The sequence below is a fragment of the Salvelinus sp. IW2-2015 genome, linkage group LG4q.1:29 (genome assembly GCF_002910315.2).
Source record: "Salvelinus sp. IW2-2015 linkage group LG4q.1:29, ASM291031v2, whole genome shotgun sequence".
Classification (NCBI taxonomy): domain Eukaryota; kingdom Metazoa; phylum Chordata; class Actinopteri; order Salmoniformes; family Salmonidae; genus Salvelinus; species Salvelinus sp. IW2-2015.
Window position 1 is genome coordinate 13,798,888 of NC_036842.1, and position 20,775 is coordinate 13,819,662.

General features: G+C 43.2%; 1 protein-coding gene across 4 annotated transcripts; it reads right to left on the reverse strand.

The window, feature by feature from the left end:
- Positions 1-136: 136 nt before the first annotated feature.
- On the reverse strand, positions 137-14,333 carry LOC111961514 (sodium-dependent phosphate transporter 1-B). Of its 4 annotated transcripts, none has more exons than XM_023983838.2 (11): positions 14,048-14,333; positions 11,689-12,390; positions 11,397-11,537; positions 11,168-11,253; positions 10,781-10,877; positions 6,150-6,269; positions 3,555-3,803; positions 2,894-3,431; positions 2,543-2,728; positions 2,332-2,416; positions 137-2,079 (listed from the first exon to the last, which is right to left on the reverse strand). In XM_023983838.2, the coding sequence occupies exons 2-11, from the start codon at positions 12,047-12,049 to the stop codon at positions 1,924-1,926; spliced, it is 2,019 nt and encodes a 672-aa protein (XP_023839606.1). In that variant the 5' UTR covers positions 12,050-12,390; positions 14,048-14,333; the 3' UTR covers positions 137-1,923. The 4 variants fall into 4 exon arrangements, with proteins under 4 accessions (XP_023839606.1, XP_023839609.1, XP_023839608.1 ...); XM_023983841.1 differs by lacking the exon at positions 14,048-14,333 and adding an exon at positions 13,891-13,971; XM_023983840.1 differs by lacking the exon at positions 14,048-14,333 and adding an exon at positions 13,877-13,954.
- Between the last annotated feature and the right edge of the window lie 6,442 nt (positions 14,334-20,775).

Sequence of the window (20,775 nt, forward strand, 5' to 3'; positions counted from 1 at the left end):
TACACTGCTTTGTGACTATCCTTATGGAATAGGTCTTTATTTGAAATGTCATGGTTTATGAGAAGTGAGTCTTTCAAAGCACCTTACATAATTCATAAAAACTTAAATACAGATAGAAAATGAAGATACAAGGTAATAGCTTTCAATTTGTATTTATTTTCCTTCGTCCAGTCTGAGTAGACTGTCTGTGCTTGACAAATCAGTCTTTTCTTTGGTGCCTAAAAAAATAAAGGCAACTACAGCATCTAAGTCTAAATGCATTTAGTACTGCAACGCTCAGTGGCATCACAGCACGACCCCCCCCCCTTTCTAACAGAGCCTCTGGTCAAGGTCCCCACACATCACACCAGGTTTAGGGTAGCAACCTGCCCTCTCACACTAATCTCATCAACCAGATATAAAAACATTTAGCTGAGAGGGGGTGGCAAGAGTACCTGATGTGTATGCAAGTGTACATTCCACAGAGCATGAGTACAGGGAAGTAAAAATTCTGAAGTTAAATTGCAAAACAAAAAGAGACTACAGAAGGCTTGAGCAGAACTAACACATTGCACCATCTAGTTTGATGCAATCAAGTTTAACAGGAAATATATGGTCTTTTCATTTGAGTGTTTCCCCTCAGCCTTTACCAACATTCCACCAGCAAATTTGTTCAGATAACCTCGTGTTCAGTTGAGGTCTGCTATCACCATGAATAATGCTAAAGCTGACTCAGAATATATACTGATGTATGGTACTACAGTTTTAACCTTCACTTGCTTCAAAACAATTGAAAGTCACAATTAACTTCTTACAATGCCATTAAAACAATTGTATTTAAAATAACTAGCCATATGAAAGTGTGTTTCAGACCACAAAACATTACTTAGAAAAAATGTGCCATTTTCCCAATGAATAAATTATAATTTGTCCCAAGAGCCAGTGTGGTAGGAGCTGGGTGAGGTCAGGTCCCGTAACACCTGCTCTGTGCTCAAATAGCATAGGTACGTAGAGAAACAAAGGAGTCTACTCAGTCTCGTTTCATGTTGAGCACATTTCAGTTAAATTAGGTAGTCTGACACAAAACAATCTATTGCATTAGAATAATGCTGAGCCAATGACTGACCTAAAAATAGAGGAAAATCTGAGGGACCAGTGTAACAAGTTGAGACAATCAGCTCAGAGGGGCTTGCGCATCGTTTCCTGTACTTCTACACAGACTAGGGTTCTGTTGAATGGCTGAGTGAGAGTCAAACTCTGTTCGATCAGGAAAGGGCATAACAAGCACCCCTGCACATGAGGAAAACAATTCCACACACAATTCTTAACTTGATTAGTGACAAAAAGACACGCAAACACATTTGACAATGGCATGTAAAGGTGGAGAACACCCCAATAACTTCACTTTCAACCTAAAAAAATACTGCTTATTCTAGGTTACTTTGAGCATTTTTTAATATGTAGGTCAGGAGAAAGATCTTTCAATAAAGGCCAATACTGCATTGTAATTGTGTCATACGAACTTGTAAAATAAGATTTAAAAAACAGGAACATGGTAGTATGTACATATTTACACACAAAAAAAAAAAATGGAAGTAGTGGAGAATCAGAAGATGCTTTCATTAGTTATTTACAAGAACATGAGCATTGAAAAGCAACAACAAAAAATACAGCCAAGTCAGATAAAATTCATGTCCCATTGGAAGTAATCTGGTGGAACCAACAACCATCACTTAAGGTTGAGAATGACACAGGCCAATATCACAACATCCTTTTTTCCCATTAACATTTCTTCTTTATGTATTTCTTCCTTCGGGTATGTTGGTTAGGGGCATATAATTGCCTTCCAACCCTTTCTCCTTTTCACTCCCCCTCCTCTCCCCTGGTGCGAGTGGGCGCTTGTTCTTTCTCCTCCCCTGTTGTGGGGTGCAGGAAGCCCTGGGCTTACAGGATAACATAGGTGAAGAGGGCCATGATGGCAGCGCTGATCAGGCCAGAGATGGGCACAGTCACAAACCAGGCCATGAAGATGTTCCGGAACAGGCGCCAGTCCACACCCTTCCTGGAGCGCAGCCAGCCAACCGCTACCACAGAGCCAACCTGGCAACACACACACACGATTGACGCACTGACCTTTGTTAAACACTTAGGAACCATGGCCCATTAAGACGTGGACAACACTCCCCCTAACAGTAGCTGACTGGATTCTGTTTTTACCTTGCTTTCCAGTATTTTAAAGTGGAAATTAAAACCAGACTGAACTGCCAAAAAGCAGACATCCTGTTTACTGCCTTACACATTACCCAGCCCTCCTCCCTGTCAGACCACCGTGTCCAAGGCTGAACAGCTTACCTTGCAGTGGGTGGTGGAGACAGGAAGGCCAATGTTGGAGGCAACCACAACGGTCAGGGCTGAGGCAAGTTCAATGCTGAAACCACTGCAAGGAAAAGAAATCCAGAATTGAGTGAACGGTTGGTTGTCTGTCCAAGTCTCAGGTCTGTGGGGAATGTTATGTTGTAAAGGTGCCATTTGACTGACTTGGATTTGTCAGTCTGGTACATACCTGGAGGGAGTGATTGGGGTGAGGTCCTTTCCCATGGTCTGGATAACCCTGCGACCCCACACCCAGAGCCCGAGGCAGATGCCAACTCCTCCGTACAACAGCAGCCAGATGGGTGTGGGAGCACTGGAGTTCACAGAACCACTATTGTACACCAGCCACAGCGCTACCAATGGACCAATGGCATTGCTGCAGGAGAAGAGACTAGGTTACGCAAATACAAGCCAAGTACAAAAAGTCCCTCTACATGAACATACAAGCAGCAACCAAACTACTAGTCCAAAAACACTTAAAAAACAGCAATAAAATGACTATTCATCTTGACAAATCATCCAAGATGGAACATCTCCCTACCTGACGTCGTTGCCCCCGTGGGCGAAGGAACCGAAGCAGGCTGTGAGGATCTGGAGGAACCTGAAGAGCTCTGAGACCTCTGGGCGGTCATGGTCATGGCCATCCTCTTCCAGAGAGCTGCGGCTGCTGCCAGCATCCTCTTCTCCCATCTCCAGAGTCACCTCTGCTTCCCCCAGGCCCTCAGGAGCCCCGTGCTCGGCCACAGCGTTGCAGTAGCTGGTGTAGCTGTCCATTCGCACACGCTTCTTCTCTGTACCTTTGTCCTCGCTGGCGTGGAACTCACCCTCTTTGGGCCGGAAGTCCCCGTGCATGCCGATGATGGCCATGGTGTAGGAGGTGTAGCTGTTGTTGCGGCGGATGGGTCTGTCGCCTGCCTCACCCATGCAGTCGCCCACCTTGGCAAGGTGGAGCTTGTGTAACAGGTCTTTGTAGAGTCCGGAGTCCTTGTGCACCGTGTGGTACTGGCTGTAACCGTTGCTGGGGACGTGGGCCGGGCCGTTGCTGAACTGCACATCATTGCTGAACTGCACTTTTGGGACTGATTAAAATGAGACTTTAAAGTAAGCAATAGTGTAGTCAGTCATGGATTACCATATTTATCCCATTTTCTAACTTTTCCCAACCCATTTACCAAGGCAGCCAGAACCTCCCCATGACTCACCATTGGCATTGCCGTTCTCAGACTCATTGCCTTCCTTGTCGCAATCATCAGAATCTCCAATGCCAAAGGTGACCCTGCGCTCCTCTTGGGGAGGCTGGGAGAGGGTGTCTGCGTCAGCGTGGGAGGCAGGGGAGGGGGGTGAAGGGGGCTCCTCGGGGACAGGCTTCAGGATGGTACAGGGTACAGGCCCCTCCCTCAGTTCCCTCTTCATCAGGGGGCTCTCAGAGGGGCTGGAAGACTTGATTTTTCCTGGAGGGGGAAGAGTGGAGTTAGACTGCCTGGGCTTGAGACCAAACACGAATAGGAAAATAACCTCACACTCAACGTCAACAAAACAAAGGAGATGATTGTGGACTTCAGGAAACAGCAGAGGGAGCACCCCCCTATCCACATCGACGGGTCAGTAGTGGAGAAGGTGGAAAGTTTTAAGTTCCTCGGTGTACACATCACGGACAAACTGAATTGGTCCACCCACACAGACAGCGTCGTGGAAGGAGGCAGCAGCAGCGCCTCTTCCACTCAGGAGGCTGAAGAAATTCGGCTTGTCACCAAAAGCACTCACAAAATTCTACAGATGCACAATCGAGAGCATCCTGTCGGGCTGTATCACCGCCTGGTACGGCAACTGCTCCGCCCACAACCGTAAGGCTCTCCAGAGGTAGTGAGGTCTGCAGAACGCATCACCGGGGGCAAACTACTGCCCTCCAGGACACCTACACCACCGATGTCACAGGAAGGCCATAAAGATCATCAAGGACAACAACCACCCAAGCCACTGCCTGTTCACCCCGCTATCATCCAGAAGGCGAGGTCAGTACAGGTGCATCAAAGCAGGGACCGAGAGACTGAAAAAACAGCTTCTATCTCAAGGCCATCAGACTGTTAAACAGCCACCACTAACATTTAGCGGCTGCTCCAACATACTGACTCAACTCCAGCCACTTTAAAAATGGGAATTGATGGAAATTATGTAAAAATGTACCACTAGCCACTTTTAAACAATGCCACTTAATATAATGTTTACATACCCTACATTACCCATCTCATATGTATATGTATATACTGTACTCTATATCATCTACTGCATCTTGCCATCTTTATGTAATACATGTACCACTAGCCACTTTAAACTATGCCACTTTATGTTTACATACCCTACAGTACTCATCTCATATGTATATACCGTACTCTATACCATCTACTGCATCTTGCCTATGCCGTTCTGTACCATCACTCATTCATATATCTTTATGTACATATTCTTTATCCCTTTACCACTTGTGTGAAAGGTAGTAGTTGTGGAATTGTTAGGTTAGATTACTTGTTGGTTATTACTGCATTGTCGGAACTAGAAGCACAAGCATTTCGCTACACTCGCATTAACATCTGCTAACCATGTGTATGTGACTAATAAAATTTGATTTGAATACGGTAGTGAGGGAACATGCACAATTGGTTCTTATACACATCAACATTTTAGAATTACACAAGAATTGCATAACCAGCTGAAAAAAAACAAAAGCAGTTACTATAGAGGTAAACGCATTCAAATTTGAGAGCCAAAGTGTTCATAAGCTCAGGTAAAAACAGCTAATGACTGTACTAATTTGAGCATATTTACATTGTGCCATTGACTAAAACCTTTACATGTCGGCCTATGTAGATAAGGTCTGAAAGTGTATGTATCCTTTATGACTTTTTCAGTTTCAGATACTCAATGCAAACATATGTCCACCTCGTGAGTCCTAAGAACGGTTTGGTCTGCTACCTAGCCAGTTGACCCGATTGCGTCATTCATACTGGTTAGGACAGGAGTCGAGGCGGCAGCAGTTTGTTTTCGACTTGAGCCACGTCAGTAGTCACCTGCAGTCTTAACCCTGTGATTCAGTGCCAACTGAATACTTTAAGTCAACCCATGGCTATTCTAGTTGAGGTAAAGGCCAATGAGTGGATCACTATGAACCAATTAAGTGCCTCTATTTAGTAGAATAGGACCCTACCAGACAGATCTATCACGGATATTTCAGCAGCAAATGTATTAACCTTTCACAAGACCCACCATTGGCCCCATAGCAAAGTTAAGATAATACAGACTATATAAAATCTAACTTTTCATATTTGTACCCATTCAAAGGGAGGCTATTTAAGAAAAGGGTTAACTTTTTCATCCTGGATTTCAGATGCGACTCCTTTTCACTATTAATAGACAGGTCTACTTTTGACCAGCACAATTACCACCCTGCATTTTAAGCTCATTGTCAATTCAATGCAGATTTGTATTAAAAAGATCAGACTTGAGTACTTCCAAGACAAGCCAGAACACAGAATTAGTGTAAAACATATCTGCAGCCCTGAATCCATTTGCTGGATTAAAACCTTGGCGTGAATGGTTGAAGCCACACACACACGCAGTATTAATCCCCATGACACTTTCCGTGCCCAAATGTAAGGCAGCACTTTAACAGCACCCAATCAAACATATTTTCCAGGTAAGACTGTGGAATGAGTACTTCAAATTCTCTAATCAAATAAAACCATAAATTAGCAGCTTTGTAAGAGGTGTGCCAAACTTAAGCGGAAAGAAAATTTACTTACGTTCAATCTTCTTCTTGAGGCGTGGGCAGACTATAAACCAGACCAACAGGGCGGTCAGCACACCACAGGCCAAAGAGATGAGCAGTGTGCCCCACCATGGGATCTTGTCAAATCCAAGCACTGGGGTAACCAAGCAGTGACAGACAGAAGGAGAAAGAGAGGAAAGATGGTTTTGAAAAACAAGGCAGCAGGAGCTACCTTTTAGAAGGTTTACAGTAGGTCTTCAGACTAATATTTTATCTGGACCTGGCTCCTCATCTATAGTTGGTAGAATTACAGTAGCCCATTCCTATTATAAATATTCACATTAAAAAACATTTCTAAATTATACAATATCATAGTAAAGAATGCTTCAATAGGATAACAAATTAATATATTGAGTACAGAGAAAAACATTTTAAAGAGGGTGAAATGCTAGAACGCTCCTTTGGACATTCAAGGTTATCTACTCATTGCACATGGTCATATTTCCAGGGAAAATATCATCACCTCAAACACACACCTTCACCACTAGCTACAAGAATGGGCCACAACAAGTGGCACATGTCCCATTTAAACATGGCACAGTACCGTGCCCATAGATCTGAACAGTTACACAATGCCGTGGGTGAGGAGCATGTGAATGACGAGGGATGTCGCATTCACATGCTCCTCTCACAGTGAGTGCCTTAAAGGTTAGGAGAGGACTTAAATAGAAGGAAGCCTTTAACAGTGTTCGCAGTGTGCCAAGACTGCGATAGTGTTTGTGGGGGTGCCAACGCAGTCTTGTGCGTGCTGCTGGCAGGGAAAAGGACCACGACAGATTACCCTGGGGGGAGACAGCAAGCGACATGTTGGAGAGTCAGCAACATAGAGTAAATAACAAAAGTGCAGCTCGAAAATTAAAGCTACACATTTGCGGTTACCTTGACCACGCATTTAAAAAAATTAACTATGCTGGGATGTGAAAAACTAAAGGAAATGGAAGGCCAGGGCCCTGAGATAACGGTATCTCATCGTGGTGTTCATTGAAGGGCAGAGTCCATCATGCTCTCTCCTGTGTAGTCTGTACTGACTCATCCTCACATGCTGCAGCAGGAGACTGCAGGCCGTGCCACATGAGCAATGAGTATTTAGTTACGCAACAAACTCACCCCCTCCAGGAGGGGAGAGGCAGAGGAAATGGGAAGGGGGCGTTAGAATGTTTTTCTTCTAAGAACAGCAGAGGCTTCTTCCATTAGACTAGTCTAGAATGACTCAGTGACCGTGGGACAGCCCAAAACAGGTCCAGCCAGTAGACATTTGTGTGGGGTAGGAGGGGGAGGCTGGTCCCCCTCCTAAAAAACAGTGGGCAAAAATATGTGTCCCCGAAAAAGGAGAATGGAGTCTGTATTAATCATTGTGCTGAGAGACATTTGTTGACAGGACGTGCTGATGACCTATAGTGGATTACATTTCTAGAGACAAAAAAATCAAATAATAAAAGGCAAAAAAACTAGCAACGGGCCAGTCGTAATAAACACACCCACAAAAAGGGGCGAGTCTACACCACTCCATCCAGTGGGATGAATGATGGAGGTCCCAGGAAGTAGAATTTAACAACTGCTGCGTTCCAAACCCCTCTTCTAAACCTTTGCATCCCGTGGCCTACATTACACAATAATATGGTTTGTCATTTTTTCCGCAAAAGCATTTCAGCCCCAGCCCTCATGACCGTTAATTGTATAGTTGGGATGGGTGGCTTTGGCCAATTATCCTCTTTATGTTCCCAGTTTGTGTCACTCCTACCACTAGTAGAATAAACAATGTTGGACTAAAAAGTAATCAGAATAAAAAAAGGTCAAAGCTCAACTTTTCCTAACTATATGAACATAAAAGTAGGCTACTCAAACTATTTCAGTTGCATTTAGCATTGCTTGCCTATCAGAGTCTATCATGTTCTAAAATCAGTCATTTGAAGGGTCGTATACCACAGAAAACTATAAACTAATTTCTCAATTGCCGTTTACTCCGGTAATGAGCTGGTTTCCGCTTATTGAGCCCCACCAAAAAATTTAATTTGTGTAAACAGGCAAAACGCCTTATCAAGATGTACCATTCAGACACTGTCGTATTTCTGGCATGCAGTGTATACTGAGTCACAGTTCAGTTTATTAAACCCATTCTTCTCAGCTGCTCCACTGTGATCAGTCATTTCTATTTTCCCAATTGTTTAGTGTAACCTAAGCAACCAAGCCACCCACTGTTTGTTTTCCAAAGGGGAACCGAAGCAGAAAATTAGCATTCTAGCTAAAGCATATTGAAATGTAGGGACAAGCGGTGTGTCCACTGTTTGAAAGAGAATAGTTTGTAGTGAAGGCCAGGCAGGTTATCCAAGTGAGTGAAGAAATATATTTGATTCTTTAACTAGAGGGGACCAGTATTCGCTTGGTTGGTTCCACAAATCAAACGTAGGCTAAATGTTGACATACTCATAAAATGGTGACTGCCCTTTGTCGGCAAAGCCTTCTATAGTACAGCTTCCAAAAGACTAAATAGAGCTGTGCTAAAATAACTTGGGTGATTTACAAGGTGTGGAACACCAAGTCCTCTTCTGTAAATTATCCACTCTTGACCTCAATTCTCAGGCCTGAGATGCATTCATTTTTTTCACCCATTCCAACTGAGCTCTCTGGCACTAGGATCGGCTATATTGTGTATAGGAACGCGCTTGCCCGAGTGCATTCACACCACCATGTTAAACCAAAAGAAACAGAGTTCTAAAACAGGAAACAAAATGTACAGTTCCCCGTCTTGGCCACCTCCCTCTTCACCCATTGAGTTTAAATGGGGTTGTATTAGACTAGCAGATCAGTCACCACTATACTACCGTTGTTACACAACTCCGGAGCCAAATACAGCCATAAAAAAGGTGACGTAATCCATTACTTATCCTGTGATTTCTGGGGTTCAAAAGATTCTCATGAGAGGACAGTTGAAATGTGTTCTGAAATAGTACAACCCATTTGGATACAATGCACCTGAATGAATGGTGAAAAAAAGGGAAGTGGGGAAAGGGGCTAATCATGGACTCTTGTCTTGTGTTGAATTCTTAATCCACGTGCTTATAACATGAGGAAGTGACTGACCAACCAAGTGTGGCTAAAGATCAGGATTAGCCTCGTAATAAGCCGGCTCCAGTTACAGGCAGTGGCCAGAGTCTAAAAGTGTGCCAGTATGTGTAAAGATACGTCCTCCTCAGCGCGTGTGTGAATACAGTAGGCCTACATGTCATTATGTTATATCTGGTTCTCCAATTAATCCCTCCCTGAGCTCTTCTTAGTTGTGTGGGAATATATTGAGCAGGATTCTTGGAATGCAATCTCTGTATGGAACTTCATGTGAGGTACCCCAGAGTAAAGGGTCCCCATGTACAGCACACTCACATGTAGGTGTGACTGACAAGAGTACATTATGTGACTGAGTGCATGTGGTCTCCTCTGAGTGGGTGTGCAGATGTGCGTATATACACATCAAGTCATACTCTGGCCTGTAGCCTTCATTTAATGGCCCAGGCCAGTTGAATTCTTGAACTGTTCGGTCCTGTAGGTAGAAGAAAACAAGGAGCAAAAGTTGCTCATTTAATTAGAGTTTCAAAGCTAAAAAGTTAATAATATAGCAGACCTTAATATTCACAGTGCTCTCAATTAGGGTCCTATGAAATCAATTTCTTCCAGGTGTCTGCTCCCAGAAAGCACTTTTTTTTTTTTTTTATATATATAGAACATCCAATTTAGTTTTTTCTAAGTCCACACCAATGCTTAAACCACATCAGTAAACTACTTGGTGTCTGAGAAAGGAAAGAAATAGCTAAGAAATGTGGGTGTAATTACCCTTTAATGCAAATGTACACCAGCTAGAGACCGTGGTTTGGTTAGCAGTGTTTCTATAGCACTCGTGATTGCAGAGTTTACAAAACAAATAGCCAATGGATTGATGCAAATAATCATAATTATATTCTGCTATGTAGGCATATGCTACATTGTAGCTAACATTTAATTTAGAGTTTTTGGGAATGTCTTGCCATCTACCAACAGACAGATATCATTAGCATTGTCGCTAACAGCTACACAAAGTATAGACCAGACATACAACACGCAGACAGGGGCATTCCTGTGCTGTTTCAGAAAGTCACAGGAAAATACAAATCCCTGTTGCATTTTGTTTCTCTTTTGATTAATACACACATATATTTTTTAAAGGTCTGGATTCTGTCCGAAACGCAGATTTTATATGGCACTACTCAACGAGACTCCTGACGGAGGCAAAAGACACCAAGTTGCAGAGTTAACCTCTTTACTTCCACTTTTCCTCCTCTGTGTGGGAAAGGGACATAATCTGTCGTCACGAATAAAGAGATATCCTATTTCCAGCTCCCTGTTGTGAAGTGCTCCTCTCTGTAATTTAATTATGTCATGATGACATATAACCACATTCAAGAAAAGACCCAAAACACAACAGGTTAAAATAACAGGCCTTCTCCGAGAACAGTAAGCAGTCTGGTTCAGTCTTGAAAAAAAAAAGTGTAGGTATCCGACTGGCTAAGGGAGCAGATTATTTTAGGCTGTAGGCAGGCATGCATGGTGAAGGCAGACTGGGACAACGATACTCACTTGGAGCGCCAGTGAAGATGATGGAGAATAGGTTGATCATCATTGTGACAGCATAGAAGACAGGCAGGGCCTTCAGACCATTGGGCACCGGGTCTTTCTACATAGGGACAAACAGAAATCAGAAACACCATGCTCCCCATTGTATTATCATCTTACATTTGATGGCAGAATAGGAGGTGTGTCAGTACATTTTATCTAACATAATGGCCTGTGAGATTACACAGAGAATAATACCCCTGTCCAAAGAACAAGGAGTGTCTTTATTTGTTTAATATGATGTCTGGGACATCATCTATGGTCTGGCACAGACTACAACCATTTCCAACAAGAAGCTTCCTACAATTTAAGAACATCTAGATTTAGATAGAAGCAGATTTGTCAGCTTACCTTGTGCAAGATGAACATACGAACAAAGTAGAAAAGGACACCTGACATGATGCCAGACAGAAGGGGGGAGAGAAACCAGGAGGCAACTGTGGAGATTACAAAAATTAGCATTGCATAGTGCTCTCAGGAACACCAGAAACTTGCATTACTCATTGCACATAATAGAAGCTGTTAATTTTACTACAGGGATCACAAAGTAAGCTGTGGTCAACGGAAGCTGCTGACTCACCAATCCGAAGGAGTTCCAGCCACCTGACCCCCTGTTGACCGCTGGCCACCAGAGAGAAGCCAATGGTAGCACCAACAATGCAGTGGGTCCCTGAGATGGGCAGCTTGAGAAAAGAGGCCACCAATTGCCATACAGCAGAACCTAAGAAGCAGCATAAAAGCCAACTTGACCATTTAAACAGTTCCAGCTCTATTTCAACATTACATCATAGTACAACCATACACAAGATGTCCAAATTGAAAGAAAAATGTCTTGCCTACAAAAGGGTATTATAATAATTTGTTTCACTCACCAAACATGGCACTGACAGAGCCAGCCATAAGCACTTGTTCGGAGCCGTTGTACATGCCCACATCGATGATGCCCTTGCGGATGGTCTCGCTGACCTTGGCTCCCAGAAGCACAGATCCAACGGTCTCAAAGATAGTGGCCAGGATGCAGGCCTGCCGCAAGGTGACCACTCCAGAGCCCACTGCCGTGCCAAACGAGTTGGCCACGTCATTGGCCCCCACAGAGAAGGCTAGGATGAAGGCGATGATAAAGCCAACTATGAGAAGCCACATGTAGTCTGTCAGTGGTTCACCAGTGACCTGGGCCTTGATCCCTAGTGTGGTGCCCACCAGGGTAAGGGTGGCAAGAGTTGTCGAAACCATTGTGCGTGATTGATTGCTCTAAAGATTGATGTCACGATATAAGGGAATGTATATCAAAATAAATGTGATATTTGCTAGCAGCAAAATTAAATGAGGTATCAATGTGTGTATACAATTACTTCTCTTTGAAACCCTAACCCTCAAGGTTGAGGGTTAACTGAGCCTACTGAGAGTAGCCTATGTGCTGTCCCTGACTGAACAACAATAAATTATGGTGAGGTAAAGTATTGCTATCCTGTAATTTTACTAGCTTTGTTAGGGTTTCTTTGGTTTTGGGCAATCATACAGACTGAACAGACACGCATTGTTCAACAGTCAGTGTAGGTGAATGACAGAACATCCTGAAAGACAAGAGGGAGAAATGTCTAAATTAAGTAACCATCCCTTCTTCCAACTTCACAAAGCTTGAACAGTGTGCCTCAGATCATTCATTGATATACAATCTTAAGTCAGAGGAGACCAGCTGCAGGTAAATCTATGATGGTCAAATCCTACCACAGCAACTAGGGTTCCACAAACCCGAAAAAACACACATGGTTAACCATTTCGCAACACTACTCAAAACAGCAGTAGTAGCAATAGCTACCCTGGAGCATGACCATATCCACTTCTATCGAAATTAAAGTGCAGGTCATTCAATAAGAATTTCAGTGAAGAAAAAAAGAAAAATCACATTTTAAAGCCAAAACTTTGCGCGCTACTTAGAAAAATGAGCTACTATGTGTGCAATTGTGCCAACTTCGTTCGCAGAATGTCTCGTGCAATGGCTGAATGGGTACCGCTATAGATATAGTCTGTCTTGCCTGAAGACAATGCAATAAGGAAGCCATTTTGGGGGATGTCGCAGGATGAGACTAACCAAAGGCAGCTAGACAACATATCAGAAATTGCCAATGTACTCTTTGCCAACGTAGCAGAGAAATGTATACACGACGATGCAACATAACACTAGCCATCCAACGTTAGATAGCAAAGAATTCTCAACTCCTCAATGCCCGATGGAGGCGATGAGTTTTGGCGGAGTGTAGGCTACCTCCGAGTCGGTATCAGTCGATACTTGCAGTAAAACATATCCATTATTTCATACGTAACGTTACCTTGTACCCCTGTTGGTCCTGTGTATAGTGGAGTTATTTTCTTTGGGTTCTGCAATCCGCAGTTTGATAACTTTATTATGTGACCTTTTAAATTGCGCCGTGCAATGACCGGGCTGTCCATTCTGAGTTAAATAACGCCGGCTCCCTTAGCGGAGGTAGATTAAAATTGTATATATATATATTTTTTTTAAAATACGGATTGCAGTACCCAACGAATAATATTGCAACTACACAGGACAAACATAGGTAGTGAGCTACACGTTACTAATGCAATCATTTACATACAGGCTGGCCTGCCTAAAGTATCGACTGATACAGACTTGGTTATAGTCGGAGGTAGGCTAAAAACGAATCGCCTCCGTATTCAACATCCTCGGGTATCGTGAAGTTGATAACTATTGCCTAGACATTTAACATGGGTAACAACGTTAGCTATCTAAAGTTTGTAATGTGTTAAAATTGCAGAGACATCTAGTTATAACTACGACGCACAGAGCACGTGTCATAATTCATTCAATCATGACTCGCACCAGCAACATGACCTGCAATGTCGAATGTTCGTAACAACCTAATCTTAACGATTGCCAGTCGTCTACCAATGTAATAGTCAATACCCGCCATATAAGCTATACTAGAAAGCTGTTTTGTAATGGCTAGCTATCTATTGTTAGCGACACTTCGTTATTATAAATGAAAGACAATTAAGCTAAAGTATAGCTCGGTAACTGACTTTATAATCCTTACGATGTAACGTTACGGTCAATGTGAAGGAACAAACGTTTGCTAGCGTTAGCCGGCAAGCTATTTACAAAAATATCAGTCACAGTAACGTAACCAACGTTAATTAGTTACCAATTAAAACCGCACTATTTTTCAAAAAATAATGACAAGTTTAACTTACCACATGTTAGTTGTCAATGTTGAAGAAGACTAGGACATGTTCAGCCCGCGCATAACTTGCTCAGTAGCGCGCGCGGGATCAGGAAACGAACAATCACGGAAAACGACTAGTTTGAATTTAAAAATATTTATATAACTATATAAAGAAAAAACGGTATATTAACGTACTCTTGCCGTTTAGTCTGTTATGTTCCTGTAAAAACAGAGTTTGACTGCGTCACGAGCCGTTATAGCCGCATTTATAAATTTCGGGTGCTAGTCTTTATGGAGCATCAGAGGGTGGCGCTTTGGTAACACCCATCGTCATGCCCAGCCTCATCCTGAAAACCTGTCAATCATCGACCTACACTGTAACCTCATGATTCATTGATGAAAAGTGTTCTGTTGTGTGGCTCTTATTTTTTTTTTTAACTAGGCAAGTCAGTTAAGAACAAATTCTTATTTACAATGACGGCCTTCATGGCAGCATCCCACGCAATAAAGTGTAATGTTATAGTTTGTACAAACTCAAAATGGGCAAGACCCACATTTTCCAATAGCATGTGGGAGGCCTAATTGAACTAATTCTAAAATCACTGTTATGACCCCAGTGGAGTAGGTCTATCTTTTTCAAAATCACAACATTTTCATTAAGATTTGTTTTCTTCATCTTCATAAACAATGCGTTATTTCCCGTGACTGCAACTTTTTTATTTCTTTTTTTATACAGTACCAGTCAAAAGTTTGGAAACACCTATTCACTGTTAGGATTTGTGTTTATTGCACTATAACCCAATGCTATATCACATGTGATATAATATTAGTAACTGTTAGCCTGGGTGTCTGTGTGTGTGTGCTGGAAGTAACAGTTAGCCCCAGATAAGTGTGCTGGGAAGCTGTGGTTAGCCTTGAGCGAGAACAGTGTGCTTTGTATGCAGGTGCAAATAGCTCAGAAAAATGTTACTGAGCTATCTGACCTCAGTCTCTGGGGTGTGGGAGCGTAATCTACACAGCAACAGCGCCGGACACCAAGGAGCGCCAAGAGGCTGGGACCAGTCTGAGCACCGGCGATAGGCTGAGCAAAGTTTAAACCACGCTCAGCCTCTACTGTGATAGGCCAACAGACGGGGTTGGAACTACGTCTGTCACCGTATAAGAACAGCTGTTTACTTACATCCTGCCAGTTCCCTGTTCTACCCTGCGGGGTGTACAGTGAACCCGTATATATGAAAATTGCATTTACCATTTATCGCTTGAGTTTAATAAAAATACTTAAAGTATATTCGGTGACTCTGAATCACATTTTGTCCTGATACCAGATTTGAATTGACGCAAATCCCTTATATCACTCAAGGGTTTTTCTTAACTTTTAACAAGGCACACTGTTAATTGAAATGCATTCCAGGTGACTACCTCATGAAGCTGGTTAGAAGAATGCCAAGAGCTGTCATCAAGGCAAAGTGTGGCTGGCTACTTTGAAGAATCTCAAATATAAATTATATTTTTGATTTGTTTAACACTTTTTTGGTTACTACATGATTCCATATGTGTTATTTCATAGTTTTGATGTCTTCACTATTATTCTACAATGTAGAATGACCCATCTGTCTATCGCCTCCTTTGAATTCCATGCTGTCACAGTTACCAGCCCTTTCAAGCTTAACATCCTTATCATTTATCGCCCTCCAGGTTCCCTTGGAGAGTTCATCAATGAGCTTGACGCCCTGATAAGTTCCTTTCCTGAGGATGGCTCACCTCTCACAGTTCTGGGTGACTTTAACCTCCCCACGTCTACCTTTGACTCATTCCTCTCTGCCTCCTTCTTTCCACTCCTCTCCTCTTTTGACCTCACCCTCTCACCTTCCCCCCCTACTCACCAAGGCAGGCAATACGCTTGACCTCATCTTTACTAGATGCTGTTCTTCCACTAATCTCATTGCAACTCCCCTCCAAGTCTCCGACCACTACCTGTATCCTTTTCCCTCTCGCTCTCATCCAACACTTCCCACACTGCCCCTACTCGGATGGTATCGCGCCGTCCCAACCTTCGCTCTCTCTCCCCGCTACTCTCTCCTCTTCCATCCTATCATCTCTTCCCTCTGCTCAAACCTTCTCCAACCTATCTCCTGATTCTGCCTCCTCAACCCTCCTCTCCTCCCTTTCTGCATCCTGGACTCTCTCTATGTCCCCTTCCTCCAGGCCGGCTCGGTCCTCCCCTCCTGCTCCGTGGCTCGACGACTCATTGCGAGCTCACAGAACAGGGCTCCGGGCAGCCGAGCGGAAATGGAGGAAAACTCGCCTCCTGCGGACCTGGCATCCTTTCACTCCCTCCTCTCTACATTCTCCTCTTCTGTCTCTTCTGCTAAAGCCAATTTCTACCACTCTAAATTCCAAGCATCTGCCTCTAACCCTAGGAAGCTCTTTGCCACCTTCTCCTCCCTCCTGAATCCTCCTCCCCCTCCTCCCCCCTCCTCCCTCTCTGCTGATGACTTCGTCAACCATTTTGAAAAGAAGGTCGACGACATCCGATCCTCGTTTGCTAAGTCAAACGACACCGCTGGTTCTGCTCACACTGCCCTACCCTGTGATTTGACCTCTTTCTCCCTCTCTCTCCAGATGAAATCTCGCGTCTTTGTGGCGGCCGGACCGCCCAACAACCTGCCCGCTTGACCCTATCCCCTCCTCTCTTCTCCAGACCATTTCCGGAGACCTTCTCCCTTACCTCACCTCGCTCATCAACTCATCCTTGACCGCTGGCTACGTCCCTTCCGTCTTCAAGAGAGCGAGAGTTGCACCCCTTCTGAAAAAACCTACACTCGATCCCTCCGATGTCAACAACTACAGACCAGTATCCCTTCTTTCTTTTTCTCTCCAAAACTCTTGAACGTGCCGTCCTTGGCCAGCTCTCCTGCTATCTCTCTCAGAATGACCTTCTTGATCCAAATCAGTCAGGTTTCAAGACTAGTCATTCAACTGAGACTGCCTCTTCTCTGTGTCACGGAGGCGCTCCGCACTGCTAAAGCTAACTCTCTCTCCTCTGCTCTCATCCTTCTAGACCTATCGGCTGCCTTTGATACTGTGAACCATCAGATCCTCCTCTCCACCCTCTCCGAGCTGGGCATCTCCGCGCGCGGCCACGCTTGGATTGCGTCCTACCTGACAGGTCGCTCCTACCAGGTGGCGTGCGAGAATCTGTCTCCGCACCACGTGCTCTCACCACTGGTGTCCCCCAGGGCTCTGTTCTAGGCCCTCTCCTATTCTCGCTATACACCAAGTCACTTGGCTCTGTCATATCCTCACATGGTCTCTCCTATCATTGCTATGCAGACGACACACAATTAATCTTCTCCTTTCCCCCCTTCTATAACCAGGTGGTGAATCGCATCTCTGCATGTCTGGCAGACATATCAGTGGGATGACGGATCACCACCTCAAGCTGAACCCCGGCAAGACGGAGCTGCTCTTCCTCCCGGGGAAGGACTGCCCGTTCCATGATCTCGCCATCACGGTTGACAACTCCATTGTTCCTCCTCCAGAGTGCTAAGAACCTTGGCGTGATCCTGGACAACACCCTGTCGTTCTCAACTAACATCAAGGCGGTGACCCGTTCCTGTAGGTTCATGCTCTACAACATTCGCAGAGTACGACCCTGCCTCACGCAGGAAGCGGCGCAGGTCCTAATCCAGGCACTTGTCATCTCCCGTCTGGATTACCGCAACTCGCTGTTGGCTGGGCCTGCCTGTGCCATTAAACCCCTACAACTCATCCAGAACGCCGCAGCCCGTCTGGTGTTCAACTTTCCCAAGTTCTCTCACGTCACCCCGCTCCTCCGCTCTCTCCACTGGCTTCCAGTTGAAGGTCGCATCCGCTACAGACCATGGTGCTTGCCTACGGAGCTGTAGGGGAACGGCACCTCCGCTACCTTCAGCTCTGATCAGGCCCTACACCCAAACAAGGCACTGCGTTCATCCACCTCTGGCCTGCTCGCCTCCCTACCTCTGAGAAGTACAGTTCCCGCTCAGCCCAGTCAAAACTGTTCGCTGCTCTGGCACCCCAATGGTGGAACAAACTCCCTCACGACGCCAGGTCAGCGGAGTCAATCACCACCTTCCGGAGACACCTGAAACCCCACCTCTTTAAGGAATACCTAGGATAGGATAAAGTAATCCTTCTAACCCCCCCCCCCTTAAAAGAGTTAGATGCACTATTGTAAAGTGGTTGTTCCACTGGATTACATAAGGTGAATGCACCAATTTGTAAGTCGCTCTGGATAAGAGCGTCTGCTAAATGACTTAAATGTAAATGTAAATGTAGAACATAGTAAAAATAAAGAAAAACCCTTGAATGAGTAGGTCTCCAAACTTTTGACTGGTACTGATAATATATTTTAGGGGGTAGATCAGCTTTAATATTGCAGATAGATTGTAGCTTACATCAATGAAATTGTCTGCATCATTTCCAATCCCCCATATATATTTTTGTATATATATATATATATATATATAATATTGTAAAATACATTTTCCTTTCTTATTTTCCCCTAACCCTACCACCCCTCCCCTAATTGGAGTAAACTGATGGACAACAACACTTAGGCCTCTACTTCCAGTTTATACATACTACATAAACTCTACTGACACAATGCATTTTACAATAATTATATTTTGTTTGTTTTTAATCCCATCCTTCAGCTACCCTCAACCCCTCTCATCTATCTCTGAAGACCATCCAGTTTTATTTCTATTTGCCATATATTTTTAACTGCGCTGTTTCACTAAAGTTCTGAAACTATACACATTTTACGGACACAGTATATTTTACATAAGTTATTTTGTTTTTAGTCCCACCCTTCAGCTCCACTCAACCCCTCCCATCTATCTCTTAACACCATCCATTTTTTATTTATATTTTCCGTATATTTTTCAACTGTGCTGTGATGTTTCACAAAAGTTCTGAACCTTTCTATTCTCATTGTTTCTACATATTGTAAATTGAAGATACATTTTTTTGCTAAAAGTATTATATTATTGATCGATTGACTATGACTTTTCAAATCACCCAGCAGTGCTATTTGCAGAGTTAGCTCCAGGTAAATGTTGCAATTCTTCGCAGCAAAATCTGCATAGCTGGGATGGTTGTATCCCCCATATATATATATAACATTATATTGGTTGCAAGAATTGTGTATAATAATTTTAATTGAACATTTTGAAGTTTTGAATCCGGTGTTGTTTTGGGTGTCAGTTTATAACCATGTGCCTCGGAATCGGTACATTGAAAATCTCTTCCCAACTTTTTTGCAATCTATATGGCATAGCCGTCATTTTTTTGGTCCTTAAATGACTGGTATAATTTTTTATTTATCACAATTTTATTTATCACAATTTATCACTGCAACTTGATAGGCAGAGATTATTATGATTTCTCAAGCAATTGTGATATGCGTCTTTTTTAAATAGACAATTTTCCTTCTGGTTGATCTGCATTGGAGTCACATCCCTTCTTTGTCGGCTTACATTTGAGCTCAGACTAATATTTATTCAAATCTTACAGTATTTGTTGTGAAGTGTAGTGGGGAGGCTAAACTCAAATATCCACAATGATCGTTCATTTGATGATAAAAGCACCAAATTTGACAGAGAGGTAGACGTACACGATTCAGATTTTGGGCCATCACAGATTTTCCCCCTGGGGTCCCAGGAGTTATTCCTATCAGCCGTGTGCTGTTTACTCCTGCATCAAAGTTAATATGGCAAGCTGCTCCTTCCAGGATATGTTTATTTATTTATTTTATCCAACCTTTAGTATGTGGCCCAAAACAAGGGAGGGGATGTTCTGATTAGTGGTGTAGTAGAGGGGAAACGCACGTAAACCCTGGTTATATACCTTTTTTTATTTTGCACAAGATTTTACCCACCTATAGTGGAAAAATGCATCAAAAATATAGGGAGCATTACCTGCAAGGGTGCAAACTTGCCCCTTTTTGGCGATATTCAACATTTTAATATCAAAATAGGTCATCCGTGTGATTTTCCCACTGTGTGCTCACTAATATTACTTTCTCTGGTGGCTGTGTCATCATGCTCTCCACGCAACAAACTTTGTTCCTGACTGGGAAATTTGGAATGCAACTCGAGGTAAGCAACCTGAGTTATATAGATAATGCTGCAGTTATAGTTGATAAGAAGAAAATTATAGTTGCATGTATGTTTCAATAGCGAAAATTATTACACACAAAGTTATTAATGTTAGCTATCTAACATTACCACCCTTCAATGAATAATCATGTATGTTTCTCATATCAAAATTAATGACTTAAATCTGTAGCCTATCTCCACTGCACTGTATCAGACGAATGAACAGCGGATCCTTGGGACGTCACATGCTGCAAACTAAAGCTAGGCCATTTTGGTAATGAATATAGGCTACAATATAGATAGGGTAATTCACCTATTACAAACAGCCTATGTGAATGCAACTGTACACACAGCTGTCTTACTCAAATAATGCAAACTAAATGCTGAAAGTAGTAGCTTAGTTATTCATTGATGCAAACAAAAATACTGAATAGCAGTTTGGCTTAGAATATTGACAACATCGAATGCAAACAAATGAACGCAAACAGAACAAAAAAGTAGTACCAAGTAGGCTGAGTAAACAAAATATCAGGTAGATAAATTCATGACACAATCTATATTTAGGATAGTTACATTAACAGTAAACAAACGCAGTAAACAAAAGGTGAATGGA